Here is a 27,857-nt window from a genome sequence, read left to right on the forward strand (position 1 = left end):
ATAATGGCTTAAACACATTTCCAAAGCCAATAGCTCTTGCATATGTAAGATTTATTGGCCTTGCCAATGCTTTATTCTAATCTCATCATCATTACATTTCAGACATCGGGGTGAAATTCCAATTTGCTTAATTTTGTTAATTTTTAAGTTAGGTTTTCTATGTGAAATTCCTGAAATTAAGTCTTTAGCATACATCGCATAATTGCTCTGTGTTTACAATAAAATTCTAGTGTGGTGGTATGAGAACTACATGAATGACCAGAGCAGCTCTGATTCATGGTACTTATGTTTTAGCATGTAATCTGTTCTTGCATCCAAAATTGATGCTATAATGCAGTTTGTGCTAAAATATAGCACTAAATATCACATTTGCATTTCATGTCATTACGCATGTATCCATGTAATTTTCCTGAAATTTTCCATAATTTTGCTAAAGCAAATTACACGCACTTCACACACCCCTCGCTTTTTTTACCCCAGCTGGTTGCCAGATCATTTTGCCACTGAATTGCATATTAGTAGTCCTTTTCTGTCTTTAGCCGCAAAAAGTGGACATTGAATGTACTACAATTGTAGGATGAAAGCTGGGTTGCCAGCATTAATTACACTATTGCATTTGTTAAAGAGCTTTTTCTCAGAAATGACAGCACTGTTAATTTTGACTCATTCTGGTATCAATTTAAGACAACTTTAAGAGCTCAAATAATAGCAGCAGATATACAATTGGACAGACAAAACAGTGCACTTTGATTCGAACTACTGATATCAATGAAATAAATAACATATTGCTTCATCATTCTAAAATATTTATAACAACTGCCAGGGAGTAAATTATGAGTTATATTTGATCGTTTCTTGCTGTCCTTCCTACCCCAGCTGTGCCTTCAGGCAGTGCAGCCCAATTGATTTCTCACTTTGAGCAAGAGGAATTTTCGGTGGTAATCCAGACTATGCCTAATCGCTGACTACCCAATATAATTGTTTTAACTATTCAAGAGGATTGTAAGTACTTATTTAACTGTACTAGAAAATACATTTTTAGGAGGCAATTAAATTCCAGTTTCCGTCTACATGGGCACCATTGCGAGTTTGTCTTTGGCTTAACCCACCACCAGCTTTCAAACATATCTCTGAAATGCACATTATTTTTATCTTATTTAACAGGGAGTAATACTTTAACCCCAAATTTGAGCGTTTTGTAAACAGTGCAACATTTTCACATGTACAATCATGCTTGCGTCCAGGGCTTACCCTATTTCGATGCTATGGATCCACATATGTACACTCAGTAACTCTATGCAATACATGACTATGTCATCAATTATGTAATGTCATTTAACATGTCATAAGTGATGTAATATGTGAGGTCATAAGCAGTGCATGGCGAGGGCTTAAGCTATAGTTATAGTTAGCCCAGTAAACTGGTGAATTTCACAGTTTTTTAATTTTAAAATGATACTTTTTATATTATTACAAGATCTAGTTATAGCATCACCATAGCATTTGTTTTTTTAGTGAATACATATGTTTGTATACATGCATACATTTATATGTTTGTGTGAGAATCACTCAAAAAAGAATACACAGGGAGGGGAGGCAATGGAACTCCTTAAGTACTTCAGAAATAAGAATGAGCTCTGAAGGCATGAGGGAACACCCAGAGGACCAGAAGCAATTGGAGGTCAACAGGCAAAGCAGCAGCAACAATGGGACCAAAACGACCAAGGATGATGCAGCATGGGAGTCTCTCAGGAAAGGAGGAAAGACAACAATGGGAAAGGGAAATACAAACCAGGGAATAACACAACAAAATTGGAGCAAACACAATAGAGTGATAAACTAAGGAGGACAGAAACCATACAAGTGGAAAGTTGTCAGGCACCATCTTGCAAGTTTGTAGCCTTTCTACAGAGAGCAGGAGATGCTGTGCTATCTCTAATGGCCAGGACTTGGAAATGTCTGTCCCTGACATCTTGTGCATGAGACAGCCACCAAGAGCTGGCATTCCACAGTCTCCAACCCTTCCTGGTCTTTCGTGAACCTCTTGAACAAATATGATTAGACTTGCACTCATGGCTCTCCCAACACGTTCACAAATAGAATCTGTATAGGCTTGAAGAGGTAAGATCACATCAGCCCCATCCAGGGAACGACCTTTACAACCTTGTCGTTACACCGCGATACGTTTACATCACTGTCATTACAACACAAGTCGTTACAACGACTTGCGCTGGATGGTGCGATACACAAAGGAATAGTTTGATTTAATATTCCAACATCTTCCCTACTGTTACGTGGGCTGGAGTTGGAAAAGTAAATCATACTATTCCTAAATCCAGCACCCTCCAGCGCAAGTCGCTGTAACAACTTGCGTTGTAATAACTGTGATGTAACGTACCGCGGTGCAACCACTTCGTTGTAACGTCACATATTTGCCCCGTCCTGATGGAACTCCATTGGCTCCAGTTGCCAGCCTACACATCTTCAAAACCAGCCGCATAATTTACAAAACCAACATGACTAGCACCTCCACTTATCTTGCACACAAGCTTGCCATCTCAGATAGTTCTTAGTGCACATGTAGCTTGGACACCATTAAGCTACAGACAGGAAAGCATAGCAAAGGATTCGCAAGATAGCAGGACTTTTCTATCTATGCACTGCTCGATTCAGAAAAACGTCCCTGTATCCATCAGGACAGCCCCAGCGCTGCTCCAATTTTGGAAAGAGTTGAAGACTCATCTCATTTAACAACACATAACAACACATTATCAGTACACAAGCCAGCTAACTCTCCTATCACTCATTGACTTTAGGCTTATTTTTGACCCTTTACAGTACTCTTGTGCCTTTTGGCTACGGTCATGCAAAAGAAATACTACATATATGCATACAGCTGGTGCCTATGTGGTATATTTATATGTGTGAGGATAGCTTGAGCTGCTGAGCTGCATGAGATAACATGACCTTTGTGTCTTATTCAAGTTTGAGACAATGTTTTTGCTGCAGACAGCCAACAAGATTTGGATTGCGGAGGCTTGTTTAATTTTTTGTGCAACTCATTTGTACATGGCCTTAACTTTCTCCCCCTTTAGACAGGTCTTCCATAACTGACAAAATTACTTCATTTTATGTGTGATACCATTAGCTTTTTAGCCAAGCCTCCTTTACTAGTCAAAGAAATATTGTAATCTATGACTTGTAGTTGTGCTTTCTACATTAAGATTACTGATAGAAAAAAATCAGAGGATGGAAAATGTTTCTCGATAGAAACCTAAACTGATTGAAAGCTTCATGCATTACAGAAGGTAATTATTGCTCTTAAGTATCAACACAATTCCCCGTAGACATAGAATGGTAAACCCTTCGGTACTTCAGGCACTTTGTACTTCTTTGTCTTATAAACTCCACTTTGATCTTTTGTTCCATACCACACACTCCCCACGTCAGAGAAAAGGAAATATGCAGACTCAGTTCACACTTGCATGTTATGTTATGGGGTTTTATAAAGCGCACAGCTGTCCCGGCAAAGGGGCGTCCCAGCGCTGACAGCAGGAAATTGGGAGGCTACTAGAAGTAAGCAGGTCCTAAAGCGGAGGGAAGAGGTGCATTTCATCTGTTCTGTGGGACAAATGGACCTGATAACCTGTCAATAAACGTTGTGCTTTAATTAGCATTATCTTTTAGGCAACCACATTTGTTGTGTTCGTGTGACTTGTTTTAGGCTCATTTTTATAGGCACCAGTGCTTGTTTTGCTTGCAGAATTTGACAGTAAATCTGGGACTTCTGTTAATACTCTCTGAAGTCATTGCTCCTCTCTGCCCCTCACATCTGCCACCAACTAATCCATTCATAGTGTCACTGACTTGCTCATGCGTCAATGCACCCACACATTCCCCAGCCACCCCACTGTCCACTCACTCTCCCATTAATCTATCCAGGGACTCAATCCATTCATGCGTCCTTGCATTGACTAACCATCCCATGTATCCCTCTAGGCGCTGACTCATCCAGCTATTCATCCAATCATTAATTATTGGTATATCCTTCCACTCATATGTCCATGTAACCACACACACAAACACACCAACTAATGACTAAATATTTTTTATAAACCAAACTAATGCCAGACCGATTGCCCTTACCAGTGCTTGTTTTGATTAGGTTCTATCTAAATGGCTTTTATGCCGCAGATGCAGCGGGGAGCCACGTTCCTTCCTGTTGCTAGAACAAATGCTGGCCCTCTGTATTTGAACATGTAGGGCAGAGACCTTCCTGACATTGTTCCTGAACTAAACAGAACAAAAAACACAAAGCAAGGTTTCAAAAACAAACGTGCTACTTGCATTATAGTCTAGAAAAACAATCACGGCAAATTAAAAGTTTCATCCGAAGACCGAAAATTCATACAAAACGATTACAGTTTTATGACACTGATAAAAAATTGGCAACTACGGTGCCTTTTAAAACAGACCTACAGTGACAGGCTGTATTTCACTGTTTGAAAAATTTACTATATCTTTACATTAATAAAGAACACATATAGCTGTGTTGCACGTTTTACAGGCCCGAGTATAGTTGAGGTAAACATCTCATTAAAAATGGATATATTGTAAGACATGACTCGGGCTCTTAAGCTTCACTGCAAAACAAGAACACCTTGTTATCTACGTGTTTTTTCTCTACTGGTAAGAAATAAGCAATTCATGCATAGTTTCACAACCAGAGCAAGTAAACAGCCAGAAAAAAAGTATCTGGCTTCCTACCTTAGCAGGGCCTCCTTTGAAAACTGAGCTACGACAACACTTAGAGTTCTCTACCTTTGTGAAAAAAAGATTAGACGCGCAAATTAATTAGTGCGGCCACCTTTTAATTTTTAATATATTCAAAAAACCTTCACAGATCATTAGTGTACATGAAAATCATACACAGTTGACCACCATACATGTGAACACAATACAAAAAGTCTTTCATCAAAACTCGAAACCCACATTGCATTTCATGATACAAATCCACAAGTGAAAAAACAACACATTCCTATTTCACCTATGTCTAAACATGTCACAGCATTTGTATCCTGGTTCTGAATTGATCTACCCACTAGGAGCAAAAGCAATTGCAACATTCACATAGCTCCTGTCTGATGGGCTGATACCAGAGGCAGATGAATAACTTTTAAAGGCATATCAACAACAACCAGCGATAATTATCGCTAAGCGCACTTAGCACACTTAGCACTAGGATAATTATCGCCGGCTAGCGTGGATTGTTATTGCTGAGATAGCGTGCTATTAGCAACGCTTATCTCAAAAGCAATAAAAATCCTAGCGCTAACTGCCAAACATGAGATTATCGCTGGAAAAGTTTAGCGATAGTTTGCTGATAGGGTCTCACATACTTAGCCTTGATATCCACCTTCCATAGGATACCATGGCTAAGTAAGTTTCAAAGCAGGCGTAAGGAAAGTAGCGATAACAGAGGTTATCGCTGCTCTTCCTGTCGCTATGCTGCTTTGTGTGAGGATTGATAATAGGAGAAATGTCGCCTAGCGACATTTACCCGTTATCCTGGGGAGGAACGCCTACTTTGCATCTCATTAGAGATGCAAAGATGGGCGTTGGGAATTCACGCGCTAAGGTAAGGTCTCACGCGATAGTGTGACCTTGCTGATATAGCGATAAAATTATCGCCGTTTTTAGGCCAAAAACAGCCACAAAAGCGGCGATAATTTTATATGGCCGCCTTGTAGATATGCCCCTGTGTCTCTGGTTTATGACAGGGATGTATTCTTCAAGCTTTCCTTATTCTCCCTGTAAGCCAGTACTATCTTTACATCACTCTCTCTGGACCTTAACACTGTCAACACGTTTCAAACCCTATGTAGTTTAGGGGTTCCCTTCAGGGCTCAGAACAGATGGATACTCTATAAGAAAAACAGGTTGTGTTTGTGTTTCATGTATATATGCGTGTGTGTGTGTGTGTGTGTGTGTGTGTGATCAAACTTATGACTGTCACCTTGGTTACCTTCGATCAAGCTCTGGACCTGTATCTTGGTCCTCAAAATCTTTAGTGTGTATGTGTCGCAGATCTTTCTACAAAATAATACGGAGGGCATTTTAGGACACCGAACTGAATTACACGGCCATAATCAGTGAAAATTCAAGACTTCACAATAATCTTAAGGGCACTCACTTATCTGCCAGCCTTTTATTGCTCCATGGCATTTTACTGTCACACTCAAATGGTGAGAAATCTGTGAAAATACGGAACTGATTGTGCTCATTTGAGAAGTTTTTGTATAAAAAAGCTCCCGGATATCAGCTTATGTGCACAGCTACCATCTCTTACGGTAAAACATGAAATCCCTCTGGGTCTGCGCTAGCATCGCAGCTGAACCGGGGAAGTCTCTCATTTGGGAGCAAGTGCGAGTGCGAATGACATTCATCAGCCGCTGCTCAGCGTGCACACTAATGGAGCCAAACCTTCCCGGGCGCGTCACGCGGTAACATTGTTGCAGTGAGCTATATACAATGGCACCGATGTCTTTTTTGTGTGGACACCAGTGCTGCATCTATGGAACTAAGAAGTTGAAATAAACTGATATTGTAAAACTGTGACGTCCATGGAGTCAAACCTAAAATGTATCTTGCAGGAACGAGGTGTGACGGCTTTGCTCCTCTGCAGTTCTCTGCAGTGTCTCTGGGAAGGCAGGAGCTCAGCTGGTGTTAGTGTCAGAAGAGGGAACTGTGTGCATTCCAGTGAAAGAAGGCAGAAGACCTGACCTCCTCCACTCTGACACCACAGGCCTTGGTTGCAGGTCCCGGGGCTCTCGGTGCCACATTAGAAGTGAAACTGAAGTAGTTTTCCGCAGGGAAGTTTGAACCAAAAGTCATGCAAGTTATTTGCTCAATGGTGAAGCAGATCCATATGTCCTTCTCTTCTCTCGGAGTCGCGCACAAGCGGAGAAACACAGACCAGAGACCATAGTCTGGAGCACACGGCCCTAGGGTGTGCGGGTGCACTGTGGACATGGATGGGTGGAAGCAAACTGATGGGAATGAAAGCAACATGTAGTGTGGAGGTGGACTCATAGAGGATGGGATAAGCAATAGAAGGGCAAAAAGAAACAACACAGGAGGTGGTGCAGAAGCAACACTGGGCGTGGGTGGGAAATCAACACAGAGACTGTGGGGATTGAAGGTAACTAGTGTGGAGAGAAAACAATGAGGAACTGGGGAGGAAAAGAAAATGCGAGAAGAGCAACAACTGCGGGCAGTGAAGAAGCACACAGGCGGGAAAGAGAGGGTAACACAGTGCATGGAAGGGAGTAGAGAAGAACGCCAGGGAAACTGCTAGAAAAACATGCACTCTTTTAGAGCGCTTAAACAAAAAGAAAGGAGCAGTGCCTGGAAAATGAGCACCGGGTGGAGCTTTGAAAATGTTTTTTCAAAGCTTCTGTGAAGCTAATGAAAATCCACAAAGGCCTTTTGTTGCAAATGAAAACTAGCTGCCCAATACTATCTTCCGAGCTTGCTGCTATTTTTGAAGTGCAACTGCAGTTTTTACTGCAACATTATAATCACTTGTGAGGACATCTTGCCTCTCTTAAGTGAGGCCAAAGTCCTCCTTCTCTTTTGAGGACATAAGTCAGCACTGTACAGTAAGTGCAGCTTTCCAAGTCTCTTGTGCTCCCCTGTGACAACATCTGTAGGCTGTACAGTGTAACATCAACTTTAAAGTTCCACTGCACTCTCCTATGAGGACATCTGTCAGCTGTAGAGTGCAATAGTAGCTTTTCAGCTCCTTAGTACTCTCCTGTGAGGGCATCTGATATCTGCTATGAGGTCCTGGATCTGTTGCAACACTGCCAGCAGGAAACTCATGAAGCTCTGGACCTCCCCTGGTTTCTCCAAAAGTGGTTGTATGTTACAAAAAACATTGTGGTGCAAAAATATAATTGGAAAAACACTGATTTCTGAAATCTCGACTTTCTTACATGACTATATAAGTAGCAAATATATCCACTACAAAATAATGTTAAAAATAAAAATATTGCAAAAATACCAATATTGAGTGCATGTATGTAGTGTAAATTGTGAGAAAAAACTAAATAGTGTAAAGTAGCAAAAACATTGACATTCAAAATACTGATGCTCAAAATATTGTTTAACCCCCAAAAAACCACACAAAAATGTGGAAACATAAAATTTACAACGGCAAGTTTATATGTGTAGATCTACTCTACCAAGGTGTAAATCTACTCATGGTTGAAACTCACCATTTCCATTTGTTGATGTGCACCTAGATGTCGATTTACAAATCTCAACCTCCTCAAATCAGTGGGTGGAGTTCCTTACTAATAGTAACTTTACACTCTATTGTATATTACATTTATTTGAGGAGATCTCCATCACCAGTGTGGACATCTCTGTCTATGGCCGGACTTCTACACCTACTTACAAGCATCTTTGAATGAAAGTGAATAGAGAAACAGCGTATATCTGAAGTAAATCACACACACCCAACACACATTCATACACCAGGCACGTAAATACATCCTCTTTCCCCTACCAGGACCCCACTCTACATTATGAAGGTAGCCACACTCAAGAGGAACTTCACTGAGGAGGAGATAAGCCTTGTAGTTAATTTTGTGTTAAATAAGTACAAGCAACTACATGATTGTAGGAGCGACCCTTGACCCTACCAGGTAAGTCGCTCCCCCTCCGCACAGCATCGCCTGTGTGTCCCTGCCCCAGCTGCCGCTGCTCAGGAAGATCGAGGCCCTCCTCCACCCGCTGGCCTCCACCTGCGCCTCATCCCTGGTGGCCAGTGGTAGGCCGTAGGTTCGTATCACCATTTGTTCACTGTATTTCGTTGCATCTCATTGTATTGCCTTTATTGTATTGCCATCTCTATTATTCAGTGACTGCAGATTGTCTGCCTGCACTTGGTCTGTGCCCGCTTTTTTCTTCTGTTCCCCTCGCTGTCCCCGTGTCCCTCTGCCCGTTTTTCTTCTGTTCCCCTCACTGTCCCTGTGTTTCTCGGCCCGTTTTTGCCTTCTGTTCCTTCCATTGCCCTGTAACTTTGTGCCCGTTTTTGCCTTCTGTACCTTCCATTGCCCTGTATCTTTGTGCCCGTTTTTACCTTCTGTACCTTCATTACCCTGTAACTCTGTGCCCTCTTGCCTTCTGTTCCCTCGTCATCTCCCTCTCCAGCCGCTGCGTCCCAGCTCCCCTGACTGCCCAATTTGCTGCCCCTTCCTCCCGCCTCCTGCCTCCCAGCTGCTCCTCCCTCCCACCTCCCCATATATGCCGGGCTCTGCACCGCTGCGCCTAAGGCAAGCCCGTCTGCGCCCGTCCGCACCTGGACCACGCCCAGCACCAGAACCCCTGGACCCCGCACCTGTCACGATGATCGCCGCCTCTACGATGCCAGCACTCTGCACGCTCTCAACCCCGGACGGACCCACACCTGCTTCAAGGCTGCCCCGAAACGCACACACGGCCCTTTCACCTGCCGGAACTGCAGCTACACCAGCCTCAGAACCGACAAACCGCCCACCAAGAAAGACCCCAACCACCTCCGATGCATCCTACTGAACACCCGCTCCACACGCAAACACGCCGTCGAGCTCTGGGACCTGCTTGACACATCATCCCCGGACGTTGCCTTCCTGACAGAGACCTGGATGAACGACTTCTCCGCACCCGACATTGCCATAGCCATCCCAGACGGCTACAAGATCACCTGCAGAGACCGCACCAACGGAATCGGAGGAGGAATCACCATCGTCCACAAGAACAGCATCAGGATCTCGACCAGCACCGATTGCACTCTCAGCACCGCCGAAAACATGCATTTCCAGATCCACACAGACCACAACTCCACCCTCAGAGGCACCCTCGTCTACCGAACACCCGGACCCCGCCCCCAGTTCAGCGACTCCATCGCCGACTTCATCAGCACGCACGCACTGACCTCCCCCGACTACATTCTCCTCGGAGACCTGAACTTTCACCTTGAGAACAACAATGACAGCAACTCCACAACCCGGATCGAGAACCTTGCCAACCTCAGACTGAGGCAACTCGTCACCACGTTCACCCACTCAGCCGGCCACACGCTCGACCCCATCTTCTCCTCAAGCCCGCACGTCTCCTTCAACCACACCACCGAACTCCTCTGTACTGACCACCGCTGCCTCCACTTTACCTTCCAGAAACCCACCACACACCACCGCACCCAACAGATCCCCTGCCGCTGCTGGAGCAAAATCACCGAAGACCAACTACGTGTAAACCGCGCTCTCAGCCCACCCACCGAACCCTCCAACACCGATGACGTGGCCCACAGCCTCAGATGCTGGATCGATGAATGTGCCAACACCCTTGCCCCACTGAAGAAACCCCCCCACAAGACACCAGCAAGAGGGCCAGCTAGTTCACCCCAGAACTCCTAGTCTCCAAGCAAGCTTGCCGGAAACTAGAGAAGAAATGGCACAGTGAACAGACTCCGGACAGCCACGCAGCACACAAGGACGCCATCCGCAACCACCACCACCTCATCAGGACTGCCAAGAGGACCTCCTTCAAAGACCGCCTCGACAACAACGCACACAATAGCAAGGAGCTCTTCAACATCGTGAAGGAACTCTCCAACTCCAACACCAACGACATCCCGCCATCGCAAGCCCTGTGCGACTCCCTCGCCACTTTCTTCCACCGCAAGATAGGAGACATCCACGACAGCTTCAACACCCAGACAGCCCCAACAGACAGCAACACAACAGACTCTACGCACACCATCGACCACGATCCCCTGCTAGCCTGGGCCAGCGTGAGCATCGATGACACCATCATGACCATGAGCACAATCCACTCCGGCTCTCCGTCTGACCCATTCCCGCACCACGTCTTCAACAAAGCAAGCAGCTCCATCGCACCCCACCTGCGGAACATCATCAATCTCTCCCTCGAGACCGCGACCTTCCCAGAAAGCTGGAAACACGCCGAGATCAACGCCCTACTCAAAAAACCCAAGGCAGACCTAAGAGATCTCAAGAACTTCCGGCCCATCTCCCTGCTCCCGTTTCGGCCAAGGTCATCGAGAAGATCGTCAACAGACAGCTAACCCGATACCTTGAAGAGAACAGAATCCTGGACCCTTCACAGTAAGGGTTCTGCAGCAACCACAGCACCGAGACCGCCCTCATCGCCACCACCGACGACATCAGGACCCTGCTGGGCAATGGTGAGACCGTAGCACTCATCCTCCTAGACCTCTCCGCCGCCTTCGACACCGTCTGCCACCGCACACTACGCGCATGCCTCCACACTGCAGGGATCCGAGACAAGGCTCTGGAATGGACCACCTCCTTCCTATCCGGCAGAACCCAGAGCATCCGCCTCCCCCATTACGATCCGAAGCCTCCGAGATCATCTGCGGCGTACCACAGGGATCCTCCCTCAGCCCGACACCGTTCAACATTTACATGACCACGCATGCTGACCATGCCCGACAGCACGACCTCAACATAATCTCCTATGCTGACGACACTCAACTGATCCTCGCCCTCACCAAGGACCCCGTCACCGCCAAAGCCAACCTCCATGAAGGAATTAAGGCCGTCGCCGACTGGATGAAGATCAGCCATCTGAAGCTGAACTTGGACAAGACGGAGAACCTCATCCTCGGCTCCAACCCTTCAGCCTGGGACACCTCCTGGTGGCCGACGGCACTGGGGGCAGACCCGACACCCACCGACCACGCACGCAACCTGGGAATCATCCTCGACTCAACACTCTCAATGACCAAGCAAGTCAACGCCGTCTCCTCCTCCTGCTTCAACACCCTTCGCATGCTCCGCAAGATTTAAAGATGGATCCCGACAGATACTAGAAAGACAGTCACCCAGGCCATCATCAGCAGCAGACTAGACTACGGAAACGCCCTCTATGCGGGTGCCCCGACCAAGCTCATACGACTACAACGCATCCAAAACGCCTCAGCACGACTGATCCTCAACGTACCAAGCCACGGCCACATCACCCCACACCTGAGAAACCTGCACTGGCTCCCCGTCAACAAGAGGATATCCTTCAAGCTCCTCATCCACGCACACAAGGCACTCCACAAGACTGGCCCACCCTACCTCAACAGACGACTTTCCTTCTACATCCCCAACCGCCAGCTCCGCTCCGCCGACCTCTCACTCGCCACCATCCCGCGCATCTGAAGAACAACCACCGGCGGGAGATCCTTCTCCCACCTCGCTGCCAAGACATGGAACTCCCTCCCACTGAGCCTACGACAGACTCAAGACCTGCTGACCTTCAGGAGGATACTCAAGACCTGGCTGTTCGACCAGTAGCGACCCTCCCAGCGCCTCGAGACCCTCACGGGTATGTAGTGCGCTTTATAAATGACTGATAGACTGATTGATGGTTTGCTTCCATACAAATTCAGTTGAGAAAAGAAGTCCGCCTTGTAGGAGGAAGCTAGTCTCAGTTAATGCCCTTGGGGAGGAGGCACACACATTAGGAAGAAAGTGCTGGAGAGAGGAGAAGTTCTTCAGAATTCAGGTGGCAAAGGCTATTCCTGGAGGAGGACCTGGATCCTGTCTCCATCTCAGCATTCTTCTTCCATTCATCCTGACCTGCTTTATGGCCTGTCTGTTGCTGAGAGCCCCAACATAATGCCAGATAAAAAATCAACACCCCTCTATCCCAGCTAGTTATCATTTAACTACTCATGCTACGTTCTATTGTCATGCACATATCCTCTTACAAAGGCACTCGAAACAACATTCTAAAAACAGCAAACTGTTTATATTAATCGTCATACATTATTCTTTATCTTATATAGTCCCTGCAACAAATATTTTGATTAGTATAGCCGGAGCAGGAGTAGTTCAATCCACCCCCGGGCAACAAAGAGGGCCAGTTCCAGATCTCTTACATACAACACACGCACTGATATGTTATTATACTGTATGACATTACAAAATTATGTTGTATTTTAAATTTTTTGCTACTTGTAAAATAAAATATCTGTTAATCTCTGATGATTTAAAATGTTTTTAGGTCTCGCCTCAGACAGCGCTTTAGCGCTGCCCTGGCGAGACTTATAGTAAGCGACTTTTGGAAGTGGAAACGAGTGCATTTCAGGCCGCCAACTACAGTGCATGTGCTCCGGGCGCGCGCACCATTTGGCAGCCTGAAAGCATTAGTTTTCTTTCAGTTTCGCGGCCGCACGGCCGCTTTGATGTTTGATCGCGATTGCGATCACTTTCAGTTTCGCGGCCGCTTGTTTGTTATTTACAGCGCGGTCCTCTTTCACTTTAGGGACCGCCTTTGCAGCTTTCTATAGCGCGAACTAGACTCGAAGGTTTTAGAGCACTTTATGTGAGCACAAACTACACTGCACATCACATTCGCACCAGTTACGTTACGCACAAGGTCGGATCCATTCGTTTTTATTTGTTAGGCAGAGGCGGATTGCCCGCTTCCTGTCGATCACTCCCCGTACCATCCAACCACATTGCACTATGCCCCCCCATCATCGCTGATTTCCCCCAAACCCCTCCATGTCCTTCTCCCAAGGGGCATGCTGTGGAATGTAAGTTGATACCACCGCAGGACGCGCGAGTGGCCTCTTCTCACACCCTTACTCAAATGTGTGAGCACTGGCTGCAATACTTCACAGCAGGGAGTTGGGAAATAAGGAAATATGCTGTGAGTATAAGGCTTTGTGAATCGGGCTCAGAGAAATTAGAGAAAGTTCTTCTGTTTACAAGCAAAGTATGCAGAAGCAATTGTTAGTTTAGGCTGACAGCTGAGACCTGCTCTGCCTTTTCAATCTCTGCTGTGATTACAAGGTGCCGGAGGACACCCTGCCAAGGTCAACAGAGGAAATGGGTTGTGATCTTCCACCGAGCAGTGCATTCCTTGCCCATGAGGTAATCCACCTAATAGTGTGGTAAGTGCAGATATTTTGGAGGTCTCCGTGTTTGCGTCTCTGTGGGAAACAATGCATTATTTCTGTTCAGTTCTGCGCCTCTATCATTATAATACAGTAGGCAGCTCTCTAACATGCGGCTGCTCCGTGGCAAGCACAGTGTGTGCAAAGGGCAGAATAGGACTGGGCATGCAGGTATGATTTTACTGGTCCTTAATAGCAGGCCAAATGTCTCACTGCAGAGGAACGCGGGCCTAGGTTTAGAATGCTGCGTCGGCCGACACTGCAGAAGTGGTACTTTTCATCATCCTACAGACACCCGTCATCCTACAACCCTCTAATAAGCATTTTCAATGCAATAGGTGAGAGCTTAAGGTATTAGTATTGTAAATGACAATGCCTTTTATTTATGTTTTAAAACCCACAACATAAATAAAATGTATTGTCATTTACAATGCCAATAGCTCAAACTCGAGTAAATGCGAGACCTATTGCATTGCAAATGCTTGTTACAAATGCTGCAAATATAACTGAGGGACTGATTTAAAGTTTGGTAGACGAGATACTCCGTCAAAAATGTCTGCCTTACTAAAAGTGCATTATATACTGAAAACACATTTAGTAAAGAGGACAGCATATCTGATCATCTGCTAAACTCTACATCAGGCCCTTATATAAGTAATGGAACATACAAAATCTTTTTCAATACATTTCTTAATCTACTTTCATATTTCTGTATTATCCTTCCGTCCACCACCTTTCACATATTCACATACACTTCTCTAAGTACTGCACCACCACATGTAGTAGCAATAGAAAGCAGCCAAGTGTTAAACTGTAATTCTACTGCATACTGTTTTGCTTAGTGCAACTTTATCACTCTCTATTTAAGTGTAATTGTTCATTTTAAAGTCACATAATGATGTCACGTTCTCCATATTTTAATAACATGTTTAATGGAGAAAATGTTAAGACATGTCTGTGAAATCATGTTAGGTCAACAAATGTATTTGTATGTTTCCTAACTGTGCAAAGATATATTCCTGCCTGTTGTCACACAAGCATATATCCACCCATGCCCTTGTTGTTCTCATAAATTGAATGTGTTACCCTTTGTCACTGTATCTAATCCTTTGGCATGTAGTTGCAATGCCAGCACAATAATGTAATTTTCATCCCAATTGTTAACATGCAGAAAAGGTGTTTTTATTGTTGATTCTATGTGTTTTAAAAACATCACCATTGGGGGGAGGAGCCAAGATGGCGACCGGGACGGCAGCGTAGATTCCCGGCTCCGTGAACCTCCGCATCCCGCACGGATATCCTGCATGAGATCCTTATTCTGCGCTACGAGATCGTGTTCGTAAACGAAAGTGGCAACCGATCGTGTGACCCTGAGGTTTCTGACTGCAGTACCGCCGGAGAAATCAGCGATTGAACTTTGCGGCCCGTGCGGTCCCGAAGCCGGGACCTCGAGTGGACGCCTTGGCCGGGCGGCAGTTTAACAACAGCGGCCTGTGGTGACTGGGTGGAGTCGGTCCGCCGGAGTGGTGCTCCCTTCGGCCTGCATTTTGCTGTGGTCGCTCCCCCCCTGCTGAGCGCTGCGGACCGAGGACATGCCCGGGTGTGCAATTCTCGGATTCTGTGGTGTTTGCCCCTGCCTTTGACGGTGAGCTGCCCGGACGCCGTCCCTGGTTCGGCCTGATCCTTGCGGGCTGCTCCCGGCTTTTTGCGGGAGCTGGTCCGTGGCGGAGACGACTATTGCCCGTGACCGCGCAACGGTTGAATCTGTTCCTCCCCCAGGATCCCTGTCTTCAGCGACGTGGACCTTGAGGCGTTGGTCCCGGGGTCCTGGCCCCAATACGAGTCGGGCCTTCCCAGCGGCCATTTTGTCACTATGCAGCCTACCATCCTGTCCGCTGGGACGCAGCGGGACTGGGGGTGTGTGACGGTCGGGAGTGTGGCAGAGCGATCGGAGAGAGCTGCTCTGGGGTACGGCGACCTCCTGGAGGCCCTTGGTGCCCTTCATTACTCCTTGGCTCATGGCGCCGGGGTCCTGGGGAGGAAGCTAGATGGTGTGGTATCAGCGTTGGGACAGTGGCGGCATGCTGGTCCACAAGTACACAGTGGCTTTCCACACTGCACACAGGAGGAAGATGTTGCGGCCCCCCCCGCGATTAGTGTACAGCCGGACACTCCGGACAGTATGCTACCGTGTGGTCGGCTAACTGTGGGCTTGATCTGCTCCGGAGGTATTGGACCTGAGCGGAAGATGGTGGCCTTGTCCCGTGCGCAATCTCCGGCGGCCCAGGGACGATTCCAGCAACGTGTGTCTCATTTGACTGCTTCAGCCTGTCTGGACCTTGTGTGCAGTGCAGATCCTGGGGCGGCACTGGAAAACACGCCCCCCCATGAAGCGGTCCGTGCTGATGCTCAGAGACTTCCACCCCACCTGTGTGCATCGCTTCCCGACTGTTTTTGGACACTCCTGTACCTTGGGACATCGGACATGGTGCTGGGTCGAGGGGCAGGCATGGGCAGAATCGCAAAGAGCGGTCAAGGCTGAGGCTGATCCTTCGGGAGTGGTCACCTAGTAGACAGGCGGACTCATGGTTGCGTGCTCTCATGGTTATTCGCATAGTTGGTGCATAATGCTCCCCACTCCCCCCCTCCTTTTTTTGATATGATCAACCTGGTGCTGCTAATTGTTTGCTGTGGGGAGACTTCACCGTGCGGGAGGGAGAAGCCGGGGGTATGTTTTGAAGGCCCTCCTCCAGTTTATTACATTCCCTCCGCCCCCCCGTCTGGGGGGGCTCTTTCTTACTCCTTTTTTCCCTGTCTCTTCTATATTTCAGGTCTAGTTCCAGGGCGACAGGCACACTGCTGGGGGGTGGGGCCATACTCATTCGCAGAGGTGCAGGGTGGGGGGATGGGGGAGGGGACTCTTTAGTCTTTATCTCTTTTTCCATGGCCTCCTTTTTCTTCTCTGTTTCTTTTTGCTTGTTTTTCTGGGATCAGCGCGGTACACCTCTCTTATTGTGAATCGCTTGCTCTTAATGTGTGCCACAGTTTCCGGGGGGTTCGCTGGGCTTTAGGTACGGGGACCTGTAGGCGCAACTATCTTTGATATTGCTCCCCATCCGTACTTTCCCGTGTCTGCGCCATTGATTCAATGTATTGCTGCTTGCTGCTTGCGTCTCTTATCCTTGCCCCTTATCGCTGTTGGGAAACTGTTTGGCACCTGATCCTACTGTTTTGTTTTATTATAAAATGAAAAACCCTTTCTCTCCTGGTGTCCTACCTGAGCGGCTCATTGGCCGGACTATACTGTATTGTAGACTTTGCTCTCCGAGGTGCCGCCTGTGTTTACATGTGCTTTTATTGTTCTGATTGCTTAGCGGCCGGCCCCGGGGGGTTGTAGGCCCATACGTGTAAGTGATTGAAACGTCAATAAAGGTTTTTCAAAAAAAAAAAAAAAAAACATCACCATACATAATAATCATAATATTGGTGTTTTGATGTCTCATTACTCTGTAAATGCTTCTCATGTCAGGTACAGTAAAAGAACAGCCCCCTATACCTATCATGGGGCAACAACACAACTAACATAGGTGGACATCCCGACAGCAGCAATGCAGCTCTTTACCATTTAACAGGCAGGTAAGTGTGTGACCATATTACATCAACCCCTTTATGTTACAATATTTTCTCATTTCTTATCAAGAATTCTTCTTTGACCCTTTTATGTTGTAATGGAGTATGTTACTTGTCTCATGTACATTGATCTAAATTGACAAAGTTTGTGTCACCTATCACTGTTATCTTCTATTCCATATTCATATATTCAAAAATGTGCATTACTCTTCTCTGACACTGTTCATCAGGAGAGACATTACCATCATCATCTTCAAGAACACTGATGTAGTAACTAACAACAAGGGCACCATCTACAAGCATTTGTGGCTGTAGCAAATGATGTGCCATGTAAGTATATCTGTGGATCAAACATTGCCTTCACACATTTCTGTGTCTGTCATATCACTAAGGTAAAGTGTGACTTCTATAAATCTATTGTGAAACTAGTCTGGTGAATTATTTAGGACAAAATGTTCTTGTTTGACTTATATCATTTTCCATGTGCAAATTTAATTGACGAATGTAAATTGCTATATTTAAAAGTGCAACATTTTACAAAAACGACCTTGCATTTGTGAATTAATTTAGTCATGTGTAATATTACCCCACAATTATATTAACCAGGATTAAACCCGACTGAAAGGTTGACAAGAGGATCTTCCAGGATGGAGTTTTCCTGGGACATTTGGGAACACCTACAAGCCTGGTATTTGCAAGCTTTTCTACTCCTTCCCACTCTGGAAATTATTGGAGATTTTCTGCTACCAAGGACAGGAGTAAATCGTTAACCATGTTGACATAGAGAAGATAACAAGACCATAATTGATGCAGGTGTAAGAGAAGATTACTTCAAAACAAAAGTTGCAAGCATTGGTCAAGCTAATAGGTCTGGCTTATATTGAAAGTACCTCTTAAATCATTGGTGGATTTGTATGATATTATGGATGGGCAAGTGGGTGAATGCAAGATATTCAAAATGCAGCTTCATGTTCCCTAGAGAGGGTGCTTCACTTAATATGTGCTAGCAGTTCAACCCACCTGAACCAAGATGGAGTAAAGGGTAGCTTAAGGATAGGAAAAGTGTCCAGGCTGGGTTATCATTGAAGTCACACTGGGAGGTATTGGAGAGATTCTGAGATAGGTAAGGAGGCGAGGTTCCATTACTTGTCATGAAGAAGAGGACGTGGATTTATAAACATGAACCTATTTTAGCAGATAGTAGCTTAAGTAGAAAAATAGATAGGGAGAGAAAAGCTGGCACACTGGGTCTTCAGAAAATTGTATTGTATTTTGTAAGAATTTGTTTAGAGCTTTATTTCCCCATGTGAGGCCAAAGTGCTTTTTAGGTGGCTGAGGAAGAAGCTATGCAATTTGTATCATTTCAGTAATTCCTCATACTCTTCATATTGCAGCAAAGAACTCCTAGACACCCTTTTGAACGATTGCTTCAAAGGATGTTGATTGTAGTTCAGCCTGAACTGGAGCTTCTGTGTGAAGTGTGTGAGCTTTGAGGACTTTTCATAAAAAAGGTGGGCTAAACATCAAAGTGGAAAACAGTATGTCTAAAATTGAGAGTGATGGATGCTAGAGGTGCACATACAGCTGCTGCTTACCTTCTTTAGTTGAACCTTACCATATGAAGTAACCACCACTGGTGCACATCAGAGTGGTCCCTGGGTATGATGTACTGTATAGAGTCCATCCACTTGTGACAAAAGCGTAAGGTATTGGAGGCACTGAAGGGAATGGGAGTACTGCACAGAGTCTACTCAGAGGGCACCTGCTGCCCATAATCAATCAAGGTATATGTGCAGTTTTTAAATTTGACGTGTAATGGCTCTTGCATCATTATGACAAACATTGTTGGAGATATTCATAAAGTAAGTTAGCAGTGGATAATAATAAAATAAAATTATTTTAAAAAAGTTGAAAGTTTCTTAGCTGTTTGGAAGTGTCCTTCCGCCTCCATACTATTCATTCTCTTTTGTTTGTATATTCCTTTTTAAATTAAAACCTACCTGCACAGCCAGTGCTTCCTCTCTAAGAGTACCATGGTAGCCAGCATGTCTGAGGTTTCATGGCTGTCCTTTCAATACCTAGCATTTGATTTTCTTAGCCCGCTCATAAATTAAAAATGATTACAACTTTTTTTTAATCGCCATCTCCTTTCTGAATTTTGCCTTTCTTTTTAGGAAATAAGTCCGTCGGACAATGTGTTAAGACTTCTCTTCAACACGATTATTCATTGAATGGGTGAGTAAAGACATTCTTACAATGACGGGTTGACAGGTGGTGGTAATTGATAGCTCCAAAGCGGGCAACAATGTATTTGCACTTGTGAATGTTTTCAGAAACTGCTCACTTTCAACTTTAAACAGACTGCTTTCAAAGAAACATTTATTGACTCTGAGAATGTTACACCCACACATTCTTGTGTTGTTCCAGGTAACTGCAGTTCACAGCCAACCATTTATGGACAGAAAATCCAACGTCACCTCGAATGAACAGAAATACACGCAAATAGTCTCACGGCTAGACGGAAATAGAAAACAATCTCACCTGTAGGGAGGAACGAGTAAGACAGCAGGCAGTACGGAACAGCTGTAGAGTTCCAGTAGCCCAGCGTCTCACTCTTCCCTGTTTCATTCATCACCAGTGCTTTAAATGGGCCGGTATTCACAGGTACTTAGTACCAGCACTTCTCAGTTTTCTCCCCCTGAGTACCGGAACTTATTTTCGGGCAAGGAGAGTACCGGTACTCCATGTAGCAGCAGGGCTCAGGCCCTGAAGTACGGGTACGTGCAACGCAAAAACTGAAAATTACCCTTTCAGATGGTGTGTGTTTATGTGCTGCTCTGGCTGGCAACAGCCTGTGTATTTTTGCGCTGGGTTGCTTCTGCAGTGTTAGGTTCTCATCAGGCAAGCAACACCCATTGGGATCAAAGGGCTTCAGACACCCCCTCCCCCATCGTGTGTGTCAGCCCGGCTGAGACCACTTCCTGGGAGCACACACAGCCGCACCTGAGTATTTCACAGGTCTGTAAAAGACCAATTGCTTTTTATTTATTTATTTATGCATTTTTCTAAAGCGCGGACTTTACCCAAAGGTGTCCGAGCGCTGTACAATAGAACCAGTTACGTTACATGAGAGAAATGTTACAAAATAGAATGTACAAAAATAGCAGGACACAGAATCAAACACAGCAGGCAAGAGGAACACAATATCAAACACAGCAAGCAAGGAATGTAAAAAAAAAATATATATATAACAAATTTACAATGACTAACGAACTTCCTGGCGGGGTCTGAGAATGAAGGAATTAGTTCTGGAAGTGTCTTTGGAATAGAAGACATTTGAGGTCCGCTTTGAAGATCCGGATTGAGGTGGTGGCACGGAGCAAAGGAGGAAGTGAGTTCCAGATTCTCACTGCATTACCTGAGAACGATTGAGTCATACATTTTTCCCTTTTGAAGGAGGGGGGCTCAAGCAGGAACTTTTCCGCATTCCGAGAAGGTCTCAAGCCTCCGGGCAATTTAAGTTGATTCGCCAGATAGCGAGGGGAGGAAGAGTGCAAGGCTTTGTGGGTGATGCAAGCCATTTTGTAAATAGCTCTAGCCTCGATGGGAAGCCATCGGAGAGAAGACAGGATTGGAGTGATGTGGTCACTTCGTTTGGACCCTGAAATGAAGTGAGCTGCTGAATGGAGGACGGATTTAAGGGGGGAGAGGCAGTGCTTAATTTGTAAAATATGAAGTGCAGGTGCTCAAATGTTTTTTGGAGGCCACACCTACTTTTCTTCGGCTCCACCCATTTCCACCACTGGCTACGCCCACTATATTGGCTCCACCCACATCCTCAACTGGCACTGCTAAAAGTCAGATGCAATACCAATCATTCTGAATTTCAGCAAGGGAGCCTTCCTCATAGTAAGGTTTTGAGAGGAGGTTCCCCTGCCCTGTGAACATTTTGAAAAAGATTAAACCAAAAGTGCATTAAAAGCACAATTTTGAAATAAATTAGCTAAAATCACTAATGCATTGAAAAGGGACAATTCCAGTGCTTTATGAGCCGATTTCTGGAAAGGACAATACCATTTTTAACAGAGTCTAAGAGTTCAAAGATTAAACTTTTACACAGCTTATGTGACAAAAATAAACCCAAATATTCTGAAAACTCTCTAAACCGATAAACTGAATGAAATCATGCAATACACATGAATGAGGCCGGTCCCTAAATAGTGGAGTATTCCGTTAAAGCTATTACTTTGAAAGAAACAATAAAAAAAAGATGAATAATAATTGGGCTTCTTGCTATAACTTACTCCCCTGAAGCTATATCTGCATGTATTAGACATTCAGAATAGTAAGAAATATTAAACTACTTCTGTATCACGCAGACAAGACAGAGATTAGAAAAGAGGCATGTATTCCAAATCAGACGTTTTAATTAAAGATTAGTATTTTAACACAAAGCGCAGAAAAATGTAATCGCCCCAAAAACGTCCTAGAGGTACCTAGACCAGAAGAATAGGTAGTGGCTGAGCAGTTTGAATCTACGCATTTCAAGTCATACCTACTAGTGCAAAATGACCATAGTGCCATACAAAATATAAATATATAAAGACAAAATAACTAAGAATAAAATACAGATAAATACAAATAAAGACATGTTCTAAAATGAAAAACAAAAAAGCAAGGTAAGTCTTATGAAAACAAAATAAATAAAATGTATAAAATAGAACAATTAATACAACCTCCAAACAGGAAAGTCACATAAATATAACAAAATATGAAACAAATTGACACCGTCAATAAAGTGTTATAAAAGCAAATAAATAAATAAATAACCTATAAAGTAGAACAAAAATAAAATATCCAAACACAGTAAAGCCTAACTTTTAAAAAACAGTTGGACTGGGCTAGCAGCATCTATTGTTCCAGAAAAACCCATAAACTGTCTAAATTGCTTGTGCATTCCAAGTCTTCCTCTTTCCTTGCTTTACTCCTAGTGTCATCAGCTGCTCTTCGTCCTTTTGCAAGCCATGACTGAACATAGGGAATGGGGTTGAATTTCTTAAATGGTGGACCAACAAGATTTAAAAACATTAAAGAAGATATTGTTTCAGTCAGCAGTGATGCCCTTGTAGATGTGCATATAAGATTCATTTGAGAAAAGCCCCGCTCACATTCTGCAGTACTGATAGCAATAGTGTGTAAGGCCATCAAAAGCTCCTTGAACTGCCTTTTAATTTCTTTTCCTCCAGATTCCTTATACTCTCTGTAAGCACATATGGTTTCTCGACTGGCAACGTTGAATCTTTTACACAGAGACTCAATACCACTTTCACCATAGAGAACAGGTAGGTCATCAGGCCAGTACTGTTTGTATAAAACTTTCACTTCGCTAATCAGTGTCTCGTACTCAGCCTTTTTGTCAGTAGAATTAGTACCTCCTGTAGACAACAAACGGTGTCTTAGATTTTCTTCAAGGCTACGAAAAAACTGTCCCTGTTCAATGATTTTGTCCGTGGTCTTTCCTTTGTGCAGCATCACACCTTTGAATATATTTTCTTCTATGCCCTTTTTACACTGTGAGAAGTGGTTCCCTTGCCTGTCTACCATTGCCTCAAACACTGCTGTTTGCCGGCAAATAGCTCGATGAGCATCAATGATTGTAGAGTCACGTTTCTGTAACTCGAGTGATAACTCTGATAACTCCTGAAGAGCATCATACATGAGGCCAAGATTAGCAACAAACTGTATAGATGATAACCGCCTTCATTGGCCTGTGTACATATTTCGTGTTGAACTGTCACGGGATCCATCAACAGCTGCACTAGTAAAGTGCTTGTAGAGCGCAGGATATGCTTTCCAAATAGCCTCCACTGTTCTAAAGCTTGATGCAACCCAACGAGTATCTAACACTCGACCTATTCTGCAAAGCTGAATGTCAAGAGCTTCTGCACATTCTTTTAGCTCCAAACGGTTTTTAACAGATGTGGCAAATAGAGAATAAAGCTTATCAAGTAAGTTTTTGAAATGATTTGTAGCGCCAATATCTTTCATGACATCATGAACAGCAAGTTCCAGGCGATGTGCTGAGCAGTGCCAGGCTACAATATTGGGAGAGATTTTTTCTTTCAACCTCTTCACGACACCACTGTGGCGGCCAAACATCACTGAAGCGCCATCACAAGCAACTGAAACCAGGCATTTGGAGAGAAAGTCCTCACTTATGTTAACTGGAGCTTTTTTTAGTGCAGATAGTGAACTGTTTACTATACCGTCAGCTGACAAATCACTCAGCTCAATGAGGTCAACAAAAATATTAGCTGGGGAGTCAATGGCAGGTAGCTGCATTCGCATGTACACAATTAAAGAACTTTTCCTATTTAACGCAGTGCCTTCATCTAGTAAAAGACTTACTTTTGGGGAAAGTTCAATAACTTTGGTAAATATCTTCCTCTTCATTTCTGAGGCTATGTGGTGTTGTATGTTTGAGCAAGCTACATTGGAGTGAAAAATTCGCCCCATATCCAGTCCATTCAACTGGTGGCAGTCTATCTCTGTTTCAAAACCATACGCTGGCCTGTTCCGCTTTGCTTCCTTATAAGCTACACGGAATATTCTGGCTGTTGTTGTCATTTGTACAGATAGCGCTTTAGCAGTTACTTGTAATAAAGGTTCTTTTTTAGCCTTTTTCGAAGATTTTTAAAGTTGCAATATGAGCCTTGCTTTGTGCATGTTCTCCAATCTTTTTCCTCAATGATTTTTGCTGCTGTTCTATATTGATTCCATATGCCTTCACAGTAGACTCAGTCCATTCTTTGGACAATTTCATTCCCCTTGATTTCTCAGCACCAAGATAACGGACTTGGCGACACACAGAACAGCCAAGGTTAGGGCCTTTAACAATTAACCACGAATGCTTGCGTTGGAAATATATATCTTTTGGTCATGTTTACAACCTTTAGGAAGAATGCCTTTCCTAAAAACTCTGTCTGAATGTGGATTAAGTGATATGTCAAACTGTTTGCTAGTGCTTGGTGTTTCCTCTGTCTCTGTTGAAATCTCCACAGCATGATGCTGCTCATCTCTAAGAGGATAGTCTTCTGTATTTCCTTCTGTAGGGGTGATAACGCCAGTGCCAGAAGTGGTTTCGCCCTAATCTAGTGCCTTCTCTCGCACTTCATCTTCCTTCTTCCCTTCATCCATTGGAAGTACATGATCTTTTCTAGCAAGTTTGCTAGCAGCCTCTTCATCATCTTTGGGCTTAAATTTTGTGAAGTAGCTTGACATCTTCTTCTGTCCAGTGTGTGACATTCTAGGGAAGCAAAGTGAAAGAAAACACTCTAGACATGTGCGAATTGTGATGTCAATTCATCTAAGTAACAGGCACAATTAATATTTATTTGCAGTTTGCACCAAAGACATTTCTGCAGCAGCGGCACCTCTATTACCATCCATGACTGACTACAAGTACAACCCAAATGGATCTTACTTTGCCTACCCAAATTCAGCCATTTTCCAAATCATACCCCTGCCTGCCCTGCAGCGCTCACTGGAAAGACAAACAAAGTCTTTAAAGTTTGCCTCACTTTTAAGCTTTGGCTTCCGGTATTACTACAGCAGGGTGAGGTGGCAGTGTGCAGAGTTAGTTACACACTGTCATTCACACAAAGTATTACTTATTCAACACTTGAGCCGGACTGGGAACCCAAAGCAACTCGGGATTGTTTTGTTAGACCAGCCCCCATACGGTGCATAGAAAGCGAGTGCAGCGAGCCTAACGACTGCTAGAGGGGTTTGGGGGGGGAATTCCCCCCTCAAGAACATTTTGTTAAAAGACCAAAATGGTGCACAACTCATTTCTCATTACATTTTTAGCTGTATTAACTTTCCGAGCATAGTAAATCGTAAATGATGACCTGACATAAGCACCCAGTCCAGAAAGCATGGAAATGTCACACATAAGCACCTAGGCCAGAAAGCATGGAAATGTTACACATAAGCACCCAGGCCAGAAAGCATGGAAATGTCACACATAAGCACCCAGGCCAGAAAGCATGGAAATGTCACACATAAGTACTCAGACCAGGGACCATGGAAACGTAACACAAAGCCACCCAGCCTCAGGCCAGAAAGCATGAAAATGTTAAACAAAGGCACTCAAGCCAGTGGTGATGGAACAATTTTCAGAGTGTTGGTGCTGCCCTCAATGTTACATCACTAAAGAAATCATACCATTGGGAAAAATCCAAACATCACACTAAGGACAAACATAGCAAATTAATACCGGCGGATGTGGTGAGTGAGGATGTGGTTAGGTATGTTGCAGTGGAGCATTTTAACACCACTGCTTGTTGAGTGGCGTTGGAGATATGAACCAAATCTTTCCACAATCCTAAACTCAACAAACCAAAGCGCCTCAACTTCCTGCTCTAAACAGTGCTGTGGTAGAATATGTGCTTAATCGGCTGAAGCTTTGGACAGTTGAGTAGCTACCAGACATCTCTAGTTGTTAATGATATGCTGCAGCATGTAGGCATAGCTCTACGAAGCAGCGGTAATGATTCAAGATGGCTCGACATAGGACTCTGAAGCAAAGGGTGTCCTGTCCTGTGAGGAAGACAGATTTATATATAGGGGACCCGAGTCACATGACTCCTGCCGTCACATCCGGTATGTTTGGTACCTCCAGGGCTTGACACTTTAACTGAAGGCAATCTCAGGAATGGGCTGGCGAGTTGAGCTGGCCTCCCTCGAAATGGGGAAAACTGACTTACCCAGATCCGAAAAGCAGACCGTGCCTGGGGTCAAGCCGTCAAGGCCACTTTGCAGGCAGTATGTAGGCCTGTGTTTAATGGTAAGCGTGAAACTGCAAGCTATCCCGAGCCTATCCCAGATGCTTGTGCTGGCAGGGATTCTTTGTTAAGCTTCCTGCAATAGCTGTGTGTTGTAGCAATGTAGGGGAAAGGAGTTGGCTTAAAGGCTAGGGCGGTTGACCTAGAATCTGGGTTCAAGTCTCGGCAATGACGCTGAACATCCTGTGATTCTGGACAAATCACTTAATCTCCCCGTGCCTAACAAATAAATGAATGTGTCCTCATGTAACGCAACTGGTGCTATGTAAAGCGCTCTGATACCCGATACCGGCTTGGGGTCAAGTTTGCGCTATATAAGACTCTGTAAAATAAAAAAAATGTAGCTAATATTAGGTGTGTATTAGGAGTTAAACTTTACATCTATGTTCGGGCTTGAACACCTATGCAGACTTATTCATTTCACATATCAAATTTACACATTTGAAAAATAAACGTAAATGTGATGACTTTCGGGAGTAAGACTCGAAGGCCTAGAGTATTATAGATATTTTGGATTTCAGTTTTGTTGCAGGCCACACTAGAGAAATATTTTTTCTACAGAGCAGAATAGAGTACATTTTCACCATAACTTTGTCCTAAAAATTACAAAGATCGCTCGAACTTGTTGAATTGTCACGGAAATGTACGCCCTGTTTGGAAGCATAATGTAGCGGAGTCCCCGGTATTCTTTCTTTCTCTGTCTTACTTGCTTCTATTTTTCCTTGCTAAATCTCTCATATCCCGCCCTGGCCCTACCCCTGTCTACCTCCAACTCAGATTGTGTTTCTCTGCCTATCCCTCATCAACACCCTGTCTTTCTCCATATATCTTTCCTTCTCTCTGAGTCCTCGCCCATCTATTGCTCTGTCATCTCTCTTGGTATCTGACCTCACGGCTCAGGGTTCAGCCCTCTTTACCTCTGTCTCTGCTGCCTCTGTTACACCTAGGGCTCATAGACAATTAAGAGATCAAGCTATGTTTTGTTATTCTGCAGCCCAGCCAGCCCTAAAAATTAAGTTCCTAAGCCTGTATAATCTCTCCCTCGTTGCTTAAATCTGCTCCTCAGGGACACCAGACTTGTTCCCTGATATTCTCTTCACCCCACAGTCTTGAGGGAGTTGCCACCTTACCATCAACATTTTTTAACCAGCCCGGGCTGATGGGTGCATTTATGGTAGTCTGGGGTGCACAGCACTAGCTCTAGATGCACATAGGAGTCATGCCTATCAGCGATTCTTAATTATGTACAGTGGCCATGGACAAATGGCGCTCTTTCATGTTTATAAATTATTTTGTATTCGAAATATTCACAAACGTTATGTGCATGCGGAAGTGCAATTGACATAGATGCATGAGTCTTTAGGGTAGGGTTACCGTTCGTTGATTGCAACCATTTT

General features: G+C 44.5%; 1 protein-coding gene across 1 annotated transcript; it reads right to left on the reverse strand.

Annotated features, from left to right (window-relative positions):
- Positions 1–22,525: 22,525 nt before the first annotated feature.
- On the reverse strand, positions 22,526–24,521 carry LOC146789452 (E3 SUMO-protein ligase KIAA1586-like). The gene has a single exon (XM_085630094.1). The coding sequence runs from the start codon at positions 23,330–23,332 to the stop codon at positions 22,526–22,528; it is 807 nt and encodes a 268-aa protein (XP_085486220.1). The 5' UTR covers positions 23,333–24,521.
- Positions 24,522–27,857: the final 3,336 nt, after the last annotated feature.

This window comes from Triturus cristatus, chromosome 10 (genome assembly GCF_964204655.1).
Source record: "Triturus cristatus chromosome 10, aTriCri1.1, whole genome shotgun sequence".
Taxonomy (NCBI): Eukaryota; Metazoa; Chordata; class Amphibia; order Caudata; family Salamandridae; genus Triturus; species Triturus cristatus.

Coding starts and splice junctions, on each gene's coding strand:
- LOC146789452 (XM_085630094.1), bottom strand. CDS start 23,332: ATGTATGATGCTCTTCAGGAGTTATCAGAGTTATCACTCGAGTTACAG.